Source organism: Lithobates pipiens, unplaced genomic scaffold (genome assembly GCF_037356315.1).
Source record: "Lithobates pipiens isolate NorthernLeopardFrog02 unplaced genomic scaffold, aLitPip1_a1.2 Scaffold_22, whole genome shotgun sequence".
NCBI lineage: Eukaryota > Metazoa > Chordata > Amphibia > Anura > Ranidae > Lithobates > Lithobates pipiens.
Genome location: NW_027507784.1, coordinates 170,833,188 through 170,856,975, shown reverse-complemented (window position 1 = coordinate 170,856,975; position 23,788 = coordinate 170,833,188). Strand labels below are relative to the sequence as shown.

At 44.5% G+C, this 23,788-nt stretch overlaps 1 protein-coding gene across 5 annotated transcripts in view; it reads right to left on the bottom strand.

The window, feature by feature from the left end:
* Nucleotides 1–23,788, bottom strand: part of ORC2 (origin recognition complex subunit 2) — a 218,413-nt gene that overhangs the window by 33,594 nt on the left and 161,031 nt on the right. For all 5 annotated transcript variants that reach the window (XM_077448635.1, XM_077448638.1, XM_077448637.1 and 2 more), the window contains exons 13-14: nucleotides 17,091–17,237; nucleotides 1,336–1,507 (exon numbers count right to left, since the gene is read on the bottom strand). In XM_077448635.1, the coding sequence (XP_077304761.1) occupies nucleotides 1,336–1,507; nucleotides 17,091–17,237 (319 nt within the window). The remainder of the gene's footprint in view (nucleotides 1–1,335; nucleotides 1,508–17,090; nucleotides 17,238–23,788) is intronic.

The following is a 23,788-nucleotide window of genomic DNA, read 5'->3' as shown; positions in this document are numbered from 1 at the left end:
AACGCAGGCTCCTCCTCCTCTGTGGATGTAAACAGAGAGGAGGGGATGGCTCCGGTCAGTGCAGCTGAGGGACACTGCGGCACGGGTACAGCGAGCAGTGTTAGCGGTGCTGGCGGCTGCCGCTACCCGAGCGTGTCACCCCTCTGGCGGGTGTCACCCGGAGTGGCCAGCACCTGCATAGTAACACCACTCACCAGGCCCCAACTCAGCAGTGGGCCCCATAGCGCCCGCATGAGTCGCTATGGTGGTAGTTCCGCCACTGGGAAAGGCCCACTGCACGACTTCCTGCTCACTAGGTATCAAACGGTCTAAGTAAGTAGAAACATTTTTAAAAAGTAGCAACTAGGTGGCCACTCCTCAGCACATTATAGCTGAGCAAGTCTTATGCTGGCCATACACTATATGTTCCTAGAAGCTATATAGTGTTATCTTATATGTTCACGCACACTACTTTAGGCTATTAGCGTTTTTTCAAGCTTCAGTGTCTAGGAGCAAAAAATTTTTGTTTCTTGGAGAATTTTTCCAGCAGAAAGGCTCCTAAACACTACTAATAGCATATTTTGTTTTTAGCTTCCCCCCCCCCCCCCTTACTGCAAAAACGCTCCTAAAATGCTACTACAAAAAGCTATTACCAACATTTTTTCTAACTTTTTTTAGATTAAAAAAAATGCTAGTGTGTATGGAGCATAAAGTCTAGCACACACTGCTAGCTTTTTTTTTTTCTTCCCATTCAACCCAGTGGGCTGAATGAGAAAAAAAAAATAAATAAAAAAAAACTGACAGCTCAGAGCTGCTGTAACCACAATCCAATGTTAGTACAGCAAACTCCGCTGCTGCTCTATTGTGTTTTAACAAGGGGATAGTCCCCCGCCAGCACATTCCGGTCAGTACTCTAAGCCAACACGAGCCGATTGGTAGACCTTTTTTGATCATGCCCCTTCGACAGAAGCTGGCTTCTGTCAGACCAGCTGCAGTACACATGGACCAAATGTCAGCTGGTTTCTTTTAAACAGGCAGATGTCGCCCGACATTCGGCCCATGTGTACTAGGCTTAAGAAGGGGGAAAAAAACCTCTATGAATATATATTTATAGACCTCATGTGTCAATCATGATAATGCAATGGTGGTCACAGTGGAAGAACATTATTCTAGATGGTTTGTCTAGGAGATCAGCTCATCTCCAACATAAGCAGCTTGTGCAGAGATAAAGATATTGAGATGGAATTGTTAACAGCTTATATTTAGAGATCTAAACAGCTCTGTGACCAGACATATTAGAAAAGCTTGTACAGGCCTGTAATGATATTGCTAAAATATAGAGCAGATTTTGCTTACCTGGCATTTGGGGTAAGACTACGCATCACATGAGTAAGAGAACTGAGGGCCAGGGCTCCAGAGCGTTTAACCAGCAATGAGTTCTCATAGGATGTCTCTTCCACATAGGAGTTGTATGTTGTAGTTTCATACCACAGCCAATTATACAGGCTTTGCTTTGACTGATCCCACACTAATAAAAAATAAAAATAAAAAAGTTTAGTTTTTATAACTGCTAAACAGAGTACTGTGAAGTAGAAAAGTTAAAGTGGAACTGCGCTGCATCTGAGCACCACAAACCAAAAAAGCTATTGCATTCATTTTTAATATTAAAAGCAAACTTTCCCATCCATTTATTTCTGTATTTTTTTTTTTTTTATAAAAATAATAATATAATATAAATAAGGCAAACACACATTGAAAAAACACCCCCTAGCATTTCTGGTCAGTCATCTTGAGTAAAGGCAAATGATTATTGTAGCATTCACTTCCTGGAATCCATCTGCCCTTAGCAGGCGGGAGGGTGTGCATAGCTGAGAAAATGTGCCCCCCCCCCCCCCCAAAGACTCCTGGGATGCATGATATCATTTGCCTAGACCTGGAGACCCAAAAGTAATGGAAGACATGTTATAAAAACATTTTTTTGAAACAAGTAAATATGATAAACTTTCCTATTTACAAATGCTAGCAGCATAAGTATTAAAAATAGTCAAAGTTGATTGAGAGTGAAATTCCATTTTAAAAGTATATAACATGTTAAATTTCCTAAAAACTACCATAGTTAAAAGATCCTCTACATGCTCGGTATATGCAGTAAAGCATGCTTGTTATACTCACGGTGGAACCTAAGGGGTTAATCCTCTGCATTGTGTATAAAGGCTGTGTGATTCTCTCTCTCTGATCCTCCCCTTCTTTAACCACTTGCCGACCGCCGCACGTCGACAGAATGGCACGGGCAGGCATACGGGCGTACCTGTACGTCCCTGCCTTCCCCCGGTGCCAGCGGCGGTCGGTATCCGTTCAGGAGCGATCCGGGATGAGGGGGCGGCCATTCATTCATGGCCACCCCCTCGCGATCGCTCCTGACAAATGGAAGTGAAGCATTGCATCACTTCCTCTCCTGTAATGTAAACACAGGCAGAGGAAGTGATGTAATCTCTCCTCCGTGACGGTATTTTTCGTTCGGGCACCGAGGAGAGAGGATCGGTGAGTTGCACCAACACGACACTACACAGTAGAACATGCCAGGCACACTCACACCCCCCCTTCACCCCCCGATCACCCCCCCAATTACCCCTGCCCCCCCCAGTCACAGTGACACCAATTGCATTTTTTTTTTTTGCATTGGTGTCATTTGTGACTGTAATAACTGTTAGGGCAGGTAGGGTTAGCCCCCTTTAGTTCTAAGGTACCCCCCTAACCCCCCAAATAAAGGTTTAACCCCGTGATCACCCCCCCGTCGCCAGTGTCACTAAGGCTGGGTTCTCATTGCAGCGGTTTATGAGAACGGATGTGATTCACACCGCACTGCAGTGCAAATCACATCCGATCTCTGTGCGATTCGAGTTCAGCCATACAGATAGTATGGCTGAATTCGCGCCGCACCCGCCGCAAATTCGCACGGGACCCTTTTTTTGGTCCGCAGCAGAATCGGATCGCATGGGTGTTCACACCATGCGATCCGAGTTTGCAGATCGCACTGCGATATGCGAACTGATCTGGGGGTGTCATTAACATTTCACTGACACTCCCAGCAGTTCGCATAGGGCAGTGTGAACTGCCGCCGGGAGGCATGCGATGCGGGAACCCGCCGCGGATTCGTGGCGTTTCCCGCATCGCTCCAGTGTGAACCCAGCCTAATAAGCGATCCTTTTTCTGATCGCTGTATTAGTGTCACAGGTGACGCTAGTTAGGCAGGTAGGTATTTAGGTTCGCCGCAGCTTTTTATAGCGCCAGGGACCCCCATATACTACCGCATAAAGCCCCCTGATTGCCCCCTAGTTAACCCTTTCACCAGTGATCACCATATAACTGTTACAGGTGACGCTGGTTGGTTAGTTATTTTTTTATAGTTTCAGGGCACCCGCCATTTATTACCTAGTCTCACTAGTGTACCCCTAAATTTAGGGGTGTCTACTTTCCAAAATGGGGTCATTTGGGGGGGGGGGGTTTGTGCCATCTTGGCATTTTATGGCCTTCAAAACTGTAATAGGTAGTGAGGAGTGAAGTCAAAAATTTACGCCCTTAGAAAGCCTGAAGGCAGTGCTTGGTTTTCGGGGCCCCGTACGCGGCTAGGCTCCCAAAAAGTCCCACATATGTGGTATCCCCGTACTTAGGAGAAGCAGCAGAATTTATTTTGGGGTGTCATTTCACATATGCCCATGGCATGCGTGAGCAATATATCATTTAGTGACAACTTTGTGAAAAATAAAAAATAAAAAGTTTGTAATTTTCCCGCAACTTGTGGCAAAATATAAAATACTCCATGGACTCAACATGCCTCTCAGCAAATAGCTTGGGGTGTCTACTTTCTAAAATGGGGTCATTTGTGGGGGTTTTGTGCCATCTTGGCATTTTATGGCCTTCAAAACTGTAATAGGTAGTGAGGAGTGAAGTCAAAAATTTACGCCCTTAGAAAGCCTGAAGGCGGTGCTTGGTTTTCGGGGCCCGTACGCGGCTAGGCTCCCAAAAAGTCCCACATATGTGGTATCCCCGTACTCAGGAGAAGCAGCAGAACTTATTTTGGGGTGTCATTTCACATATGCCCATAGTATGTGTGAGCAATATATCATTTAGTGACAACTTTGTGAAAAAAAAATAAAAATAAATAAAAGTTTGTAATTTTCCCGCAACTTGTGCCAAATATAAAATATTCCATGGACTCAACATGCCTCTCAGCAAATAGCTTGGGGTGTCTACTTTCTAAAATGGGGTAATTTGTGGGGGTTTTGTGCCATATTGGCATTTTATGGCCTTCAAAACTGTGATAGGTAGTGAGGAGTGAAATTACAAATGTATGCCCTTAGAAATCCTGAAGGCGGTGCTTGGCTTTCGGGGCCCCGTACGCGGCTAGGCTTCCAAAAAGTCGACCACATGTGGTATCCCCGTACTCAGGAGAAGCAGCAGAATGTATTTTGGGGTACAATTCCACATATAACCATGGCATGTGTGAGCAATATATCATTTAGTGACAACTTTGTGTAAAAAAAAAAAAAAAAAAAAAATTTTTTTGTCATTCAATCGCTTGAGGCAAAAAAATAAAATATTCAATGGGCTCAACATGCCTCTTATCAATTTCCTTAGGGTATCTACTTTCCAAAATGGGGGGGTTTTGTACTGCCCTGCCATTTTAGCACCTCAAGAAATGAGATAGGCAAACTAAAAGCTGCGTAAATTCCAGAAAACGTACCTTAGTTTGTAATGTGACAACTTTTGCGCAAACCAATAAATATACAGTTATTGACTTTTTTTTTACCAAAGACATGTGGCTGAATACATTTTGGCCTAAATGTATGACTAAAATTGAGTTTATTGGATTTTTCTAATAACAAAAAGTAGAAAATATCATTTTTTTTTCAAAATTTGCGGTCTTTTTACGTTTATATCGCAAAAAAAAAAAAATCGCAGAGTCAGTCAAATACCTTTAAAAGAAAGCTCTATTTGTGGGAAAAAAAGGATGCACATTTTGTTTGGGTACAACATTGCATGACCGCGCAATTACCAGTTAAAGCAGCGCAGTGCCAAATTGTAAAAAGACCTCTGGTCATTGACCAGCAAAATGGTCCGGTCTGAAAGTGGTTAAATTGACTCCAACCCATTTTGCGATAGAGCACTAGGAGTCAGGCTGCACATGCTCAGTTTGGTGTGTATTGCTAAACAATTTTGGGGAGAGTACTTGTGATCAGCACAGGGCCAATCAACAGTGTCCAGACAGAGAATCATGGAAAATGAAAACTACTCCTACAAGCTTTAAGCTGAGACAAGTCACAAGGCTGTTATATACTGCTGATGAGAAAAATAGGATTTTTATAACAGATTGCCTGTAAAATCCTTTTCTTGGAGTACTTCATGGGACACAGAGCCTTACGTAATTACTTATTGGGTTATAGGCCACCTTCAGGTGATGGACACTGGTATAACCAATCCAAGAAGTTCACTCCCTATATAACCCCTCCTCCTTCCAGGAGCAAATCAGTTGTTGTAGCAAAGAAATATGCTTAAATGCCCAAAAAAAAGAGGGGAGGGACCTGTGTGTCCCATGATGTACTTAAAGAAACAGATTTTACAGGTAAGCCGTTATAAAAATCTGATTTTCTTTATCGTACATCTTGGGACACAGAGCCTTAATTACTTAATGGGAGATCCCATAGCAATGCTACTTGAGGGGAGGGAGACACAACCTGGAGGGTACCCCAAGACTTGAGGATCTGTACTGCTGCCTGCAGCACACTGTGCCCAAAGGAGATATCCTCATACCTCCTTACATCCAGCTGATCAAATTTTATGAACGTATGCACTGAAGATCAAGTTGCAGCCTTACAGATCTGAGCCATGGAGGCCTGATGACGCACTGCCAAGAAGCACTATCCGCCCTGGTAGAGTGCACCTTAACTTGAAAAGGGGAAATCTTATCGCTTAAATCATAAGTTTGAATTATAACTTGCCGAATACACTTGGCAACAGTAGATTTCGATGCTGTCTGTCCCTTATGTAGTGATATAGTATATGTATAGCGTGGGTAGATGATTAATTCGTTGTTATAAGTACTCTTCCGCAGCAACCCAATTCTTCCAGAGAGATGCACTTTATTGACTTCCAATACAGAACAAAGTCTTGCAACAGATGACAAAATCCAACAGAGTATATCTTACAAATCTAGAACATATTCAGAGCTCCATGCTCCTTAATCCTTGGTGCCTTCACACATACACACCCAGACAAGACTGACTGAATGCCGTGTGTGTGTGTGTATGTGTGTGTATGTGTGTATATATATATATATATATATAACAACACCTTCTTAGGACCCTCTGGCAGAATAAATAAGACATCAGTCTTACAAATCTGAGCAGTTGCATTTAAATAGGATTTTCATTGCTCCCGCCAGATCAAGACAATGTGGTGACTTTTCTTCCCTGGAACATGGTTTTGGAAAAAACTAAGGCAGGACAATACCTTGGTTCAGGTGAAAACCTGAGACTTTTGGCAAAAAGCCTGGACAAGGGCGTAACACCACTCTGTCCTCATGAATAATCAAATATGGCTCTTTACAAGAAAGAGCAGCCAATTATTAAACCCTCCTTGCTGAGGATATAGCAACCAAAAATACTAACTTCCTTGTCAGAAGGACTAAGGGATGTTGTATTGGTTCAAATGGCTGTTTTTATAGCATAGGCAAAACTAAGTTCATGTCCCAAGGGTTCAATGGAGGTATGACGGGCAGATTAACCCCTTGCATAAAAGCCCGGACTAAAGAATGAGTAGCAAGTGATCTTTGAAATAAGACGAATAAAGCTGATACTTGGCCTTTAATAGTACTCAAGGCCAATTTAATTTCTACCCCTAATTGTAGAAAGGCAAGAATTCTGTTTATAATACATCTGAGTGTGCCAACCCTTGGGTTCACACCAGGAAACATAAGCCCTCCGGACCCTATAATATATAGTTCTGGAAGCTGGCTTCAGGGTAGAGATAACTGATCCGGAAAGCCCACGTTTCTTCAGAAGCCAAGCCGTTAAATTTAGAGACTGGAAGGAAGGATGGATGGATGGCATATCGGTCCCTGTGAGAGCAGATCTGGCCGTAGTGGGAGGGACCATGGGCCCTCCACTGCCATCTTTACGATTTCTGCATACCATGACCTTCTGGGCCATGCTGGTGCCACCTGAATTACCGGCTTTCTTTCCAGCTTGATTCTGCAAATAAGTAGAGGCAGCAACTGAATAGTGGGGAATGCATAGATCAGTGAGAACTGATCCCATGGGGTCACCAACACATCTGTTCCGCATGCGAGTGGATTCCTTGTTCTGGCCACAAATTTGATTAACTTCATGTTGAACCTGGACACTAGGAGAGCTATGTCCGCAGTCCCCAATCTTTGGCAAACAGCCTGAAATATGTTGTGCTGAAGAGACCATTCCCCTGGGAATAACTGCTGCTGACTTAAGCAGTCCGCCTGCCAAATCTCTACTCCCGGAATGAAGACTGCCGATAGGCATGGAACATTCTTTTCTGCCCAAGTTGGAATACGGTTCACCTCTCTCTGTGCTTAGACATTCTTGGTGCCCCCTTGGTTATTGATATAGGCCACAGCTGTGGCATTGTCAGATTGAATCCTGACAGGACAATCTTGTAACCTGAAAGTCCAGGCCTTTAGATCCAGACGCACTGCCCGAACCTCTAGGACAGTGATGGCGAACCTTGGCACCCCAGATGTTTTAGAACTACATTTCCCATGATGCTCATACACTTTTCAGTGTAGTTGAGCATCATGGGAAATTTAGTTCCAAAACATCTGGGGTGCCAAGGTTCGCCATCACTGCTCTAGGATATTGAAGGGTAAGGTTCTTTCGGTTCTTGACCACTGTCCCTGGACAGTTGCCTTTTCTAGTACTGCTCCCCAGCCTGAAAGGCTGGCATCCATCATTACCACTTTCCAGATGACTGGTCTAAAGGATTTTCCTTTCAACACATTCTGGGTTAGTAACCAAGAGAGGCTTTGGGACACTCTTGGGGACAGCCGCATTGGCAAGTCTAAAGCTTGAAATGTTTTGTTCCAAGCAGACAGGATACTGTTTTGCAACAGTCTTGAATGGAACTGGGCATAGGGAACTGTTTTGAATGAAGCCACCATGGTTCCTAGCAACTTCATGCAAAGGTGAATGGAAGGATCGCCCTGTAGGTTGAATTTGATGGACTTGCGTTTTTTCAACCTCACCTGCTATGTAACTATGTAATCTGACAACCCGTACCAGCTCTCTTATGGAGTTGATTTTTGCCAGAGGAAAGAACACCTTTTCCTGGGCTGTGTCTATGATCAGACCCAAGTACTCCAGCCTTTTTAGTGGTATTAAGTAAGATTTCTCTAGGTTAAGAAGCCAACCCAAACTTTCCAGATAGTTGGCTGTAGTACTTTGCTCCAAATGAGCCACTGACTGACATATCAGCACTTTGGTGAACACTCGGGGTGCTGTGGCTAGCCCGAAGGGCAGGGCTACAAACTGGAATTGCTGCCGTTCTAACTCGAACCGCAGAAACTTTTGATGGGCGGGAAATATAGGGACATGCTGATATGCATCCCTGATGTCGATTGATGCCAGAAGTTCTCCTAGAAGGATAGAAACTACTGACCTGATTGTCTTCCATGCGAAAAGAGCAGATCTTCAGGACCTGATTTAGATGCATTAACGCAATAGAAGATTGTTGCGTTTACATCCACTGTGACCGAGAGGAGATATTCCATAAAATCTTTTTGAATGTGGGGCGGACTGGAGGGTTGATAATGTTGGGGCCTATTTTGCTCTGTAGTGATGGAGCACCTCTGAACAGAACCATAAAGATACCATAAAGATCGTTGTATACATCTTTGTGAGAACAGCTAGTTGGGCCCTATATATCTAACAGATTTTTATATATATTTTGGTGAGAACATTGGTAGGGCGGTGACACTCCCCGTTTTGGCTCATTCCTTATGGGACGCTTCGTTTATCTTGTATATAGATCATCATTATTAGAAGTGTGTCATTGAATTTTTCTCCAGCCATAATATATATTTGGAGAAGCTTTTCAGAGTTAGGACCCACTTTCACTTTTTCCTTTTTTACGTTTTTTTAATATTCTGTATTTTTAAATTTTTTATATATTACATTTTTCTTTATAGGTTCTTTTTCACTGGTTCCCCTTTCTTGACACTAGGGGCGGTGTTACGATGGGTGTTGACAATAAAGTCTTGTTCTTCCAGTATTAGGGGAATATTAGGAGGCTTGTTGATATTCAAGCCTCGTTTTTGTACCGCACCGGAAGTGACATTTGTTTACTTCCGGTGTTGTGTGTCTACGTTCCATGTCCGCTGGGCCGTGGGAGGCGTGGTTTACTTCCAGCTTTGGCCCTATTCGAGGAGACACAGTGTCATCACTGCGCAGGTCACCGGAAGTGGCGCTCGTACACTTCCGGTTCCGTGTTCACCGGAAATGGTGCTGTGCAGTTGTGGAAAATACATATTTCTTTTATTTTGGAATGCAAATTGAGTTTACAATTTGGCGGTTTGACACATTCCATGCCCCATTCGTCCTTAGTAGATGTGTTACCAGTCCACAATATATTGTGTTTCAGCCATTGGGTTTAACTTTGGGGCCTTACCAGGTGGAACGCAATGGGATAGAGGCGTGGAACGCACGCTGGGCCGCCATTTTCCCGATACCGGAAGTGGACACCTGTGACACACAGGGGGGGATCCTGATTGAACCTTATTGCATTAAGGTATGTTACCTATATAAGGCAGTGTAACAGTAGTAGTAGTCCACCCCAGATGATGACCCATAGGTCAAAACGCGTCTGGAAGACTCTACCACTGCCTATTACCTCTGACATGTCTGTTAGCAACTATGGAAATGTGAGTTTGATATTTTATTTTTATTAAAGAAAACAATTTTTTTAAACGGTATTACACCATCTTGGCTCTATCCTTCCATTTTTATACATGAGTTGATGCCGGAGTTGTCTCTCTAAAAATGGTGACCACATATAGTCCATTACATTGAAAGAACTATTTGCCCTGGGATCCACTCAAGTATGGAATGCTGAATCCAGTGCCTCAGTAGTTGGAACTACAAGCTATTGTTGACCCCTTAGATATAAGTCTATTCGGGTCATTTCCATCTGGTAAGCCTGCGCTTCTTAAGGTGGTGGGAGCTGCACTGTGGTGGAATTGTTTATGGTCACATCAGATTGGGATCTTTGTCTTCATCAAAATTTGTTGGGACTCACATCTGCACATCCATCTTCACTAATATATGGACTTGATTGTTTATATATATTTTTCCTTTTTTTTTGAGGTTGTTATCCTCAGATTTGGGGTCATGGTTCACTAATAAGTTATAGCTATATGAATATACTGGATTGGGTGTATATATATTCCTGTTTTAGTATATATGTTGTTTACCTTTTAACGCTCACTATCTTTATTTGTCTTCACTGGTTATTTTTTGATTATCACAGTAGCATATGTTTAGCGCTTACACTTTATATTTGATATACAGGAAAAGTTAGGCCTTTATTCACATTGAAAATTGCAGTGCCAACTGCTAGTATTTTCCATCTTTTGGAGAATTTCTCCACCAGTGGACAGAGAATTGAAAATCTCTTAGGAGGGAGACTGCTTATCTGGACGATCCCATTCAGCAAAAATAAGTTGTTCTAGTAATGCATGTGCAAGAAACGCATGCAAAGGCTGAGAAGGTTTTAAGTAACCCAAGGAATAAACCGAGCTTTCAGGAGACTCCGTCAGGGGCAGCATGAAAGTGGAACGAACCATATCCCGGCGGGGGATAAAGCGATGATGTCCCCCTAACCCTCTGGTCCCATCGGGAAAGAAAACATCTTGCAGATTTCTTTTACCTTGAAAAATCTCCCTGCACGCTCTGCTGCGACCAGACACAGACTAAGGTTTACAGTGAAGACAACAGAGCAAGTCATGTGCATAGACTCCCTCTAGTGGAGAATTAAGGCATGACAATATTTTTTCCTTAATGGAGGAATACATAGATGTTTTTAATACCCAAGTTTCTTCCCTTAACTTAACCCCACTGCAGGATTTGCCGAATTAACAGACAATCCAACCCATCACGGCGGGCTGCGTTTAGCAAACCTTCAAGGACCGGGTCCCTTTATATCGGGGTTCCACTCCCTTGGACCTGTAAAAAGCACCCCACCAGGAAAGCTAGGTAATGTAGCAAGACCAAAGCCCTGGGTTCCTGGGGTCCAGCCCTACAAAGAGGCGTTACAGGCAAAACCTTGTGCTTCGGAAACCAGGTACCATCCTTTTAGGCCTCAGTGGCACTTTGGATGGATCTGGTGTATGGAAGCTATTTAAATCCAGCATGGATCCCTCCTGGAGCTCCTCAGAGCACCTCTTTACTGGTGACAAACACCTTAAGACACTGGCGACAAAACTGACGTGCTCCTCGGAGGAGGGTTTATATATGGATTGAACTTCTTGGATTAGGTATACCAGTGTCCATCACCTGAAGGTGGCCTATAACCCATTCAGTAATTACTTAAGGCTCTGTGAACCATGATGTACGATAAAGAAATAGGATTTTTTTCGTCATACTTACCTGTAAAAATCCTTTTGAGTATATAATGAGACACAGAGTCAGGCTTCAGAGTAATGAGTATGAATTCATTAGCTGCTGGGTCATCCCAGAACAATAGCCTTGAGGGGAGGGAGATACCCTGCCAAACCATAGCCATCAGAACTTTTATGGCAGCCCGCAGTACACTGCGGCCGAAAGCCGAATCCTCGGCTGCTCGAACATCCACTGATAAAATTTAGTGAACATATGCACTGATGACCAGATAGAAGCCTTACAAATCGGAGCCACAGATAACCGATGGTGAAAAGCCGAGGAGGTTCCAACACCCCTGGTAGAATGAGCTCTCACCCTAAAAGAAGGAGCTTTATGTTTCAGACCGTAGGCCTGAATGATCAACTGACAGACCCAATTGGCATTAGAAGCCTTGGAAGCTGCCTGCCCCTTCTTGGTTCCTTTTGGTAAAACAAAAAAGCAGTCTGATCCTCGGATCTGCGCAGATCTAGACAAATAAACCTCAGCTGCCCGGACAACGTCCAATGAATGCAGTCGTCTCTCTTCCACCGAACGAGGCTGAGCGAAAAAAAAGGCGGCAAAATAATGTCCTGATTGAAATGAAAGGCCGAAATTACATTTGGCAAAAAGGATGGAACAGATTTTAACATGACTCTGTTGTGGTGTAGGATCAAGTATGGTTCCCTGAGGGAAAAGGCCGCCAACTCAGACACCCTTCTAGCCGAGGTGATGGCCATCAGGAAGACTAGCTTGCGTGACAGCAAGTCTAATAGAATTTTCTTGATAGGTTCAAATGGTTGTTTTTGTAACACAGACAGCACCAAGTTCAAGTCCCAAGGAACACATAGGTGACCTAATGGGGGGAGGCAAGCGGGTTGTCCCCTGCATAAAAAGGTTCGGATCAGTGAATGGGAGGCTAAAGGCCTTTGGAAGAATACAGATAGGGCCCAAACTTGACCTCTGACTGTACTCAAAAGACAATTTGATTTCCACAGCTGAAAGAGAAAAGAGAATACTCCCAATGACATATTTCCGAGGATGCCATTTTCTGACTTCACACCAAGCAATATAAAAGTCTTCCAGACCTTATGATAAATTTTCCTAGTGACAGCTTTTCTAGCATTCACTTGGGTAGAAACTACTGATCCTAAGATGCCACGGTCCTTTAACACCCTGGCTTCAATAGCCATGCCATCAAATTTAGAGAATGTAAATTGGGGTGGAATATAGGACCTTGAGACAGTAGATCGGGGCGACGTGGATGCGTGCATGGCCCGTTTATTTCCAGTCTCCCAATCTCCGGGAAACAGGGCCTTCTGGGCCAGGCTGGTGCCACCAGAATGACTGGAACCCCCTCTTTCCAAATCCTGTGCAACAAATGTGGAAGGAGAGGGATCGGAGGGAAAGCATAAACCAGGGAGTACTGTCTCCATGGAACCATCAGAGCATCTGCTCCGATTACCAGAGGATCTCTTGTTTTGGACACAAATTGCTGTAGCTTGTTGAACCTGGATGCCAATACTCTGGCCATCCCCAACACTGCCAAATTCCCTGGAATGCCCCTGGGTGTAGAGACCATTCCCCCGGGCAGATCTGCTGGTGGGTGAGATAATCTGCCTTCCAGTTATCTACTCTCGGGATAGGGACTGCCGATATAAATCGTCACATGTCCCTCTGCACAGGCTAGTATGTGGTTCACCTCCTTCAGAGCTGAACGACTCCTGGTACCGCCTTGGTGGTTTATATAGGCCACTGCAGTGGCATTGTTGAACTGAACCCTGATAGGGCAGTCCTGAAGCTCCCCCGTCAAGGCCAGAAGTACTTGAGGTTTCCAAGTCATTTTCTACCAAAAAATAAAAAAAGATTTTAACTTGTAAACAAATCTCAAAAAGAGGCTTGGTCCTTAAGTGGTTAAAGTGTTTAATATACAGCGAAAGTTCAGAAAAGAAAGCTAGCTAAATGCAATATCCTTACTAAAAGCATATCATGTGCTGCGCAAAACGAAAGCAAAGAAGCAAAAACTCACCTAGGATCAGGACCCGGAACTGACAAAGTCAACTGGATACACATACTGTATACAGATCGATCCCGATTCAATGTTTCAGTGATCTCTGTATAATCAACAGATCCGTGAGTAACCCACACTATAAGTTGTATTATTTAATACTACCAACTGGAAATTAACTGCAGGAACTTTTGTGGTTACACCAAATGCATCTGTGATGATTGTTCCACAAATCATATTATAATATCTATGAACACTTTTTCATATCTTGTGTTACTATAGAATATTCTGAGATGGTTGCACAGTGCATTGCTTAGTCCGTTTTGAATGCGAGGAGTGCGGGAACAAATAGAATATATACAGATATACATTGAAATATCGAGGACAATTATCCCTTGGCTGGCAATTTAAGATGATTGGACATATATTAACAGATTGATTTTGATCTAATTTTGTGGTAAACTTAGTACAAACCAGCAATTATGAAGCTATTATACAGTTATATGTACTAATGACTAATCATGAGAATTAGCTGCAGGTCATGGGAATAATCTCAGATTAATAAAAATAGGGAATTAGTACTATTGTTTCAAACTTGGTGATAATTGAACAACTTGCTATTATATACAGACCATGGAGTATCTGAAAACCCTTCCTTCTCTTAAATCATATACAACTCAGCAGGACAAGACTACTAGGGGGTGTATAATATACATATTTAATTGTTGACTGACGATTGGGAGCCCTTTGTGTGGTTTTAATCTAGTGCATTTTAGGCTGTGCCCCATTCCATTGTGGGACAGTGAGATATAACCTGTTTTTCATGAATACATTGCCCCACACTAGGAATTATTTGCATGACCTTGACCTTATAGGTGATTGTGCTCTTTTTATCAGGTGTACGTGGGGGTGCTTTCATACTAGGGGAGGGATTAGGTCTGTAGACTCCGATTTGTTTGTCCTCTCCTTTTTTGTGAGGGGTTACTCTATATACACCATTTACACAGTTTTGTTTTTAGTTTTTGGGCTGGGTTAGACCACTGGGGAGAACTCCTTTTTTTCATTCTTGGGGGGCCTTCTCCTCTGGCAGTGGCGTCACTAGGGTTGGTGTCACCCGATGCGGAAAAAAAAATGGTGTCACCCCCCTCACCAACTATAGTCCCCCCTCGATACAGACCCCCATCCACCAACTACAGACCCTCCTCCCGCAGTATAGATCCCCCTCCCTCAATACAGACCACCCTCCATCAATATAGACCCCCCTCCCCAAGTATAAACCTCCCCCCTCAGTACAGACACTCCTTCAGGGCACACCCATCCATCAGTACCGCCCCCCCCACATCGGTACAGACACCCCCACCTAGGTGCAGACCCCCAATTGGTACAGACATCCCCACCTCAGTACAGACACCCCCAGCATTGCAGACACTCCCCTCAGTGCAGACCCCCTCAGTACAGACACTCCCCTCAGTGCAGACCCCCTCAGTACAGACACACCCTATCAGTGCAGACCCCCCAACTGTACAGACATCCCCCTGAGTGCAGACCCCCCCAACAGTACAAACACCCCCTCAGTGCAGACCCCCATCAGTACAGACACCCCCCAGTGCAGACAAACCCCTCTGTGCAGACCCCCCCAGTACAGACACCCCCAGCAGTACAGAAGAAATCCCCCCAGTGCAGACCCCCCAGTGTAGACATCCCCCCCGTGCAGACACCCGCCTGGTGCAGACCCCTCCGGTGCAGACCCCCTCCTCCATGCAGAAACCCCCCCAGTGCAGACCCCCCTGCGTGCAGACAGCCCCAGCAGTACAGAAACCCCCCCCCACCCCCTGCCTTACATACCTCAGAACAGCAATCATACACACACACAGTGGTGTGTGCCCCTCAAACTCGGCTCCTCCTCCTCTGTGGATGTAAACAGAGAGGAGGGGGAGGCAGCTTCGTTCTGCTCCGTGCTGAGGGACACAGTGCGGGACAGTGCAGCGGGCGTTGTTAGCGGTGGCTTTAACCACGGGTGTCACCCCTCTGGCGGGTGTCGCCCGCACCCACCTAGCAACGCCACTGTCCTCTGGTCTAATTTAGGGGGATATAGAGACTGGTGCTTTTTTTTCCTATATATACCGATTTTTTAAGGTAATAAAATGATTGTACTTCAACTCATGTAGGTGTGTGGCATTCTATTTGTTTTTTATTTTTCTGTTTTTTGCTGCATGAGTGCTTCCAGCACTGGGGAGCTACAGTTCATTTAGGTAAACATGAATGCTGCCGCAGGCCAGTATTCCAACATGATAACTACTCCAAACATCTCCAAGATGACCACTGCCTTGCTAAAGAAGTGGAAGGTAAAGAGTGTGGGGCATCCTCAAACAGAAGGTGGAGGAGTGCAAGGTCTCTAACATACACCAGCTCTGCGATGTTGCTATGGAGAAGTGGAAGGGGACTCCAGTGGCAACCTGTGTAGCTCTCGTGAACTCCATGCCCAAGAGGCAGTGCCGGGAAATAATGGTGGCCACACAAAATATTGACACTTTGGGCCCAATTTAGACATTTTCACTTAGGGGTGTACTCACTTTTGTTGCTAGCGGTTTAGACATTAATGGCTGTATGTGGCGTTATTTTGAGGGGGCAGCAAATATACACTGTTATACAAGCTGCACACTCTCAACATTGTAGCAAAGTGTCATTTCTTCGGTGTTGTCACGTGAAAAGATATAACAAAAAATATGTACAAAGATGTGAGGGGTGTATTTTATTTATTTTTTTACTAATATACTGTTCTGTTCAGGTCCGCCGGTCAGCTTTTCAGGCAGACCTGATTGAACAGTCCTTTCACCCTATGGACTGGTGAGAGTAAATGGACTTATGTCAATTTACACCCACCTACTTCTGATCCGCTAAGGACAAATTGAAGGGGATCCGATCAAAGAGATGTCAGACAGCGAAGTCCACAGTCGCCCATAGGCTCTTTCCATGTCCATTCTGCAGAAACTGAATGGACATGAACTGCCTGTCTGTAGATAGATCATCTGCTAATCAAAATAGAGTCTGCCCTGTGTGAAAGGGGCCCTATTTTGATATGTTGCAATAAGCAGCATCAGCAGAATTTTTTAAAAAAGCTAAATCTTTTATAAGAAAGCAGCAATTCTTATAAGTGAAGTTTTCAAAGATGAGATGTCCTAAGTCTGTTGCAGGCAGGAGGGAACAATATCCTTAGTTCCCCAGTAACCAGTCTAGAACATTACCACTTTGTAGCAAGCCATAAGGTAAGAGCCTGCAACAGGAGATAATCTTTGACTATATTCACAAACATCTGCCACAAATGCGCAAATGGCATAGATTTACATGACTGTACCTTCACCCCTGCAGGAAATGGGGAGTGACCCTGGACTCACCATGAAAAATATATTTGATACAAGGAAAAACAAAAGAAAACACCCACTTACTTAAAGGAGCATTAATATGATCAATCGAAGCAAGAAGATGAATGTTAGAGATGGAAGCCAGTTGTCCGAGGATCTGTTGACTTTTGTCTCCTCTTAACATATGACTGTCCAAGTTATGAATGAGAAGATAAAGCACCAAGGAGGTATCTGAAAGGAAAAATTTGACAAATTTGACAACTAAAAGCGGTATTAAACCCAAAAACAAAAAACTATCCTTAACCACTTCAGCCCCGGACCAACTGTCAGCCTAAGGACCAGAGGTCTTTTTACAATTTCGCACTGCACTGCTTTAACTGGTAATTGCGCGGTCATGCAATGTTGCACCCAAACAAAATTTGCGTCCTTTTCTTCCCATAAATAGAGCTTTCTTTTGATGGTATTTGATTGCCTCTGCGATTTTTATTTTTTGAGATATTAGACCCCATTCACACCTGAGCGTTTTGTAGCTTGAAGCCTGAAGCTACAAAACGCTAGAGGGGAAAAATTATATTATTCTCAATGGAGATGGTTCACATCTCCACTACATGTCGCCTGAAGCCGAACGCCTGAAGCTCAAACAAGTTCCGGACCCTTTTTTGTCGCTCGAATTAAGCAGATTTGGGCGTTTTTCTTCTTTTAACATTGATGACCTTTTGCCCTGCACAAAATAGCGGTAAAAAAAACACCATGAATCACAGTAAAAAACGCTGCAAAAAACGCTTGAAAACGCTACGCTCAGGTGTGAATGCAGCCTAAATGGAAAATGACCGAAAATTTAGAGGAGAAAAAACAAAACAAAAAAAAGAGATATTTTCTACTTTTTGTTATAAGAAAAATCGAATAAACTCAATTTTAGTCATACATTTAGGGCAAAATGTATTCAGCCACAATATGTCTTTAGTAAAAAAAATAAAAATAAAAAAAAAGTCAATAAGCGTATATTTATTGGTTTGCGCAAAAGTTATAGCATCTACAAACTATTTTGTGGAATTCCATTTTCTGGAATTTACACAGCTTTTAATTTATGACTGCCTATCTCATTTCTTGAGGTGCTAAAATGGCAGGGCAGTACAAACCCCCCCAAATGACCCCATTTTGGAAAGTAGACACCCCAAGGAAATTGCTGAGGGGCATGTTGAGCCCATTGAATATTTTTTTTGTCCCAAGTGATTGAATAAATGACACAAAAAAATAAAGTTTATAAAAAGTTGTCACTAAATGATATATTGCTCACACATGCCATAGTTATATGTGGAATTGCACCCCAAAATATATTCTGCTGCTTCTCCTGAGTATGGGGATACCACATATGTGGGACTTTTTGGGAGTCTAGCCGCGTACGGGACCCCGAAAACCAATCACTGCCTTCAGGATTTCTAAGGGTGCAAATTTTTGATTTCACTCCTCACTACCTATCACAGTTTCGAAGGCCATAAAATGACAAAATAGCACAAAACCCCCCCCAAATGACCCCATTTTGGAAAGTAGACACCCAAGCTATTTACAGAGAGGCATGTTGAGTCCATGAAATATTTTATATTTTGCCACAAGTTGCAGGAATATTACATTTATTTTTTTGCACAAAGTTGTCACTAAATGATATATTGCTCACACATGCTATGGGCATAAGTGAAATTACACCCCAAAATAAATTCTGCTGCTTCTCCCGAGTACGGGGATGCCACATGTGGGGGACTTTTTGGGAGCCTAGCAACTTGCAGGACCCCGAAAATCAAGCACTGCCTTCAGGATTTAAATCTAAAACGCTACCAAAAAAAAAAATGTTAGCGATCGCAGGGATCAGGCCTGACTCTGCGAACGCTGCAGTTATGTGTTTAGTGTTTTGTAAGTGACAGTGATCGATCGGTACTGCACTTGGGTGGGCTGGGCGGAGGGGCAAAACGCAGGTGCCAGCAGGTATCTGGGCTGATCCCGCTAACAATGCGTTTTTTTTGGAACCCTAAACTGCTGGGGACGCTACTATAGATCTGATCAGATATTGATCTGTTCAGATTCTATACCACTACGGGAGGTTTATGCTTTGCACGTGGGTGTTAGCGGTACTGCCACTAACTTAGCGCTGCCTGGGGCGATGCAGACCCTGACCCTAAAACCTAATTGATATCACCCGCCGGGTGATCAGGGGGTTAAACCTTATTTGGGTAATAAATGGTGGGTGCCCTGATGCTATAAAAAGCAAACTAACCAGTCACCTGTAACACTTATACGGTGATCACTGGTGAAAGGGTTAACTAGGGGCAATCAGGGGGTTAAAATCTTTATTAGGTAGTATATGGGGGTCCCTGGCGCTATATAAAAACCTGACGGGGAACCTAAATAACTAACTGGCTAACCAGCGTCACCAGTGGCACTTATACGGCGATTGCTGGTGAAAGGGTTAACTAGGGGCAATCAGGGGGTTCAAACCATTATTGGGTAGTATATGGGGGTACCTAGCGCTATAAAAACCTGGCGGTGAACCTAGAAAAATAACTAGCTACCTAGCGACACTAATGCAGCGATCAGAAAAATGATCGCTTAGCGACACTGGCAAAAGGGGGTTAAAGGGTTAACTAGGGGCAATCAGGGGGTTAAAACCATTATTTGGTAGTATATGGGGGTACCTAGCGCTATAAAAACCTGGCGGTGAACCTAAAAAAATAACTAGCTACCTAGCGACACTAGTGACACTAATGCAGCGATCAGAAAAATGATCGCTTAGCGACACTGGCAAAAGGGGGTGAAAGGGTTAACTAGGGGCAATCAGGGGGTTAAAACCATTATTTGGTAGTATATGGGGGTACCTAGCGCTATAAAAACCTGGCGGTGAACCTAAAAAAATAACTAGCTACTTAGCGGCACCAGTGACACTAATGCAGCGATCAGAAAAACGCTCGCTTAGTGACACTGGCAAAAGGGGGTGAAAGGGTCAACTCTAGGGGCAATTAGTGGGTTAAACCTTTATTGGGGGGGGGGGGGGTAGGGGGCTACCCTGGACCTAACACTAACTGCCCTGACAGTTTTTACTGTCACAACTGACACTAAATGCAGTGATCAGTAAATAAATGATCACTGCAATTAGTGACACTGTGACTGGGAGGGGGGATTTGTGTGCCTATGTGTACCTACATGTCAGTGTAATGTTGGAGCACACTTACTTTTTCTGTTCTCCTCGTAGTCCGGTCAAAAAGACCGCCCCGAGGAGAATGACATCACTTCCTCCCTGCCTGTGTTTACTATACACAGCGGGGGAAGCTTCTCATTCGCCAGGAGCGATAGAGGGGATGGCCATCCCCTCATCCCGGATCGCTCCTGCAGCGAAACGGACCACCGCATCCAGCGGGAGGGGGTCCTATTGGACCCCCCACCCGCTGGAAGGCGAGCACGTACATGTACGTGCTTGTGCCTGTCAGTGCCATTGCACCGACGTACATTGCCATGCGGCGGTCCTTAAGTGGTTAAAGAGGATATTAAACCTTAAAGAAAGGAAAGTTATACTTACCTGCTCTATTCAAGGATATTGCACAGAGCGGCACCTTACCTACCTTCTTTTGGTTCCTATCCTGTGCTGTCCGCTCCTCCTCTTCTCCGAGTCCCTGCCTGGAAAGTCGTGTGCTGAGGGGGCACCCATACGTGCATGCTCCTGAACCAAGCTGCGTGCACCCAGACACACAGCGCTTGGCCATGCCCCTCCACACAGGATTTGACTGACAGCAGCAGGAACTGACTGCTCCTGCAGCACTCAGGGTGTCCTGTGAAAGCAGAAGGAGGAGGACAGGGCTGCAGATAGGCACAGCGCTGGATCAATGGAGGACTTGGGAGAAGAACAGGCAGTGGACAGTTTACATAAAAAGCAGAGAATGCATTAAGGTATAAAGCTTTTTGACTACAGCCTCAAGTTGAAGTGATTATACTAGGATCATATCAGGAATCACGCCTCACCACCCCCGGTGGGGAAAATGCTGTATAAAAAAAGCTCACTAGGAGCCAAGTTGAAGCTAATATGGTGTATCGCCAGTAAAAACAAGCATAAAACACGTGCAAAAACGCTGCGAGGTTGCAACGATGGAGAAACGTCAGTGCGTAGGACCTTCCGACACGTTTCGTGCTAAAGCACATTGTCAAAAGGACGCTGTGGACAATATTAGAGATTCCTAGTAAGGTGGTTACAATCGATGAATTGATGGTTCAATGTCATTCAGAGGACAAAATATAGGACCCGTTATCTCCATTGGGTTGACAATAACCAACAAGCTTTTTTGACTTGGGTGGCATAAGCCTCACTAGGTCATCACTATCTGGTAAGCCCCCTCCCTTATCAAGGTGGTGGTGTCAACTTCCTAGTCCCTAAACGGTCACACCAGTGGTTGGATTTTCACAATTTGCTTATTAAATCACCTGCTTCACTTTGGACTTTGTTTAATTGTGCACTTGGGAGAGTGTGCTGCATAATCACCGGAGTAACAATAGACTTGTTTGTCTTTTTGTTTTTCTCCACCTTAGGCCCCTTTCACACATGCGGACAGTATGTCCAGATTTCATCCGTTTGCGGATGAAATACGGACATACATGCATCCCTATGGGATAGCGGGTGTCTGCGGATGAACATCCGCAGACACCCGCTATTGTCCGCCTCAGCTATTGTCCAATTCTGCAGATGGAGGAAAATCCAAATTTTTTTATCCATCTGCAGAGCGGATCAGATGAACACGGACAGACGGTCCGTGCTCATCCGATCCCCATAGAGGAGAGCGGAGAGCTGACAGGGCGGTCCCTGCACAGTGTGCAGAGACCGCCCTGTCCGCCGCCGGCTCAGCGGGGACAACGGAGCGATCTCCGCTGTGCGAGCGGATCATCACGGGGCGGATCATTACTGTGAAAGGGGCCTTATGTTTTTGGGTGATATTATTTCTTTTTCAATACTGTATACACTTTGAGTGGATTTGTTTTTTCACTTACGATATATATTCATGATATTTAAAATTATGTTTACACCTGTTTATATTGATTATTCAACTTAAGCGCCACACTTTTTTCACATCTATTTTGCCGTTTGTCTATAGCAGTGTTGGCTGATAAGTTGCACTAATAGTTCTTCCACAGCGCAGTACATATAATAATATTTTCTAAATCCTTTTCTCTGAAGTTCATGGACGGTTAATCGGGAGAGGACTAGGTAGAACATGTAATTCATGTGAAAAACAGCAGAACTGTACAGTTCCGCCCAGAGGGCGGTCCCTCTGGCAATAACCCCTCAGCCTGCTTCCTGCAGCTCAGTATGTCGACAAGCAGTATAACAAACCAATAGGAGGGGTGGGTGCTGTGTCCGTCAATGAACTTCAGAGAAAAGGATTTTACGGTGAGTACAAAAATCCTATTTTGTCTTTCGTTCATTGACGGACACAGCTCCATTAATCTTGACCGGAGGGACATCCCCAAGCAGTGTCATAACGAGGGGTGGGAACAGTAAACATAACTTCACCCACAACCAGAGATGCTCCTCAACGGAGGAGACACCATCTGAACCAACCGCATCAAAACTTGCGGCCAACATATGCATCAGAATGCATTGGCAAACAAAATGTAACTTTCTCCAACAAGAAGAAAGGGTATAAATTGCAACATTACACGGCTGCCTGCAAAACTTTGCAGCCAAAGCAGGCATCAGAAGACACCCATACACCAACTTTGTAGAACTTTGTGAAAGTGTGAACGGACGACCAAGCCACAGCCTTGCACACCTGGGAGACTGATGCTTGATGTTGGAAAGCCCAAAAGGTCCCAATTGCCCTGGTGGAATGGGCCGTGACAGGAAAGGGGGGCACCTGCCCCTTCAAGGCGTAAGCCTGGATCACGATCTGTCTGATCCACCGTATATATTGGTCGATGAGACCGCCAGCCCTTTTTTCGGACCAGCTACCATAACGAACAGAGAATCTGACTTCCGGAAGGGAGCCGTGGCAGACAGATATACCCTTAGAGCCCGGACCACGTCCATGGAATGGAGGGCCACCTCCTTAGGGTGTGCTGGTTTTGGACACAGATGGTAACACAATGTCTTCATTGAGATGGAAGGCCAAACCATCTTTGGCAGAAATTAAGGTTGCAGACGCAACACCACCTTATCCTTGTGGAAAACTAGATAGGGCGACTTGCAAGACAAGGCCGCCAGCTCAGAAACCCTCCTGGCAGATGTAATAGCCACTAGAAAGACAACTTTCTGAGAGAGTCAACAAGGGAATTTCCCTGATGTTCTCAAACGGCGTTTATTGAAGCGCCAATAGCACCAGGTTCAGATCCCACAGAGGTAGGGGTGGTCGCACCGGAGGAACTACATGCCAAACTCCTTGCACAAAGGTGCTCACCAATGAGTGAGACGCCAGGGGTGGTTGGAAAAAAAACAGCCAAGACTGATATCTGTCCCTTGATGGTGCTCAAGGCCAGCTTCTGGTCCACTCCACGCTGCAAGAACAGCAGGATGCTGGAAACAGAATAGGTGCGTGGACGCCACCCCATCTCCTCACACATGGAGATATAAGCCTTCCACGTACGATGGTACATCTTCCAAGAAGAAGATTTTCGTGCCCTCAGCATAGTGGAAATTACAGAGTCCGATGGACCTCGGTTTCTTAGCACCTGGCTTTCAACAGCCATGCCGTTAAAACCAGCGATGGTAAAGCAAGATGGAGTATCGGACCTTGCAATAGGAGGTCTTCTCG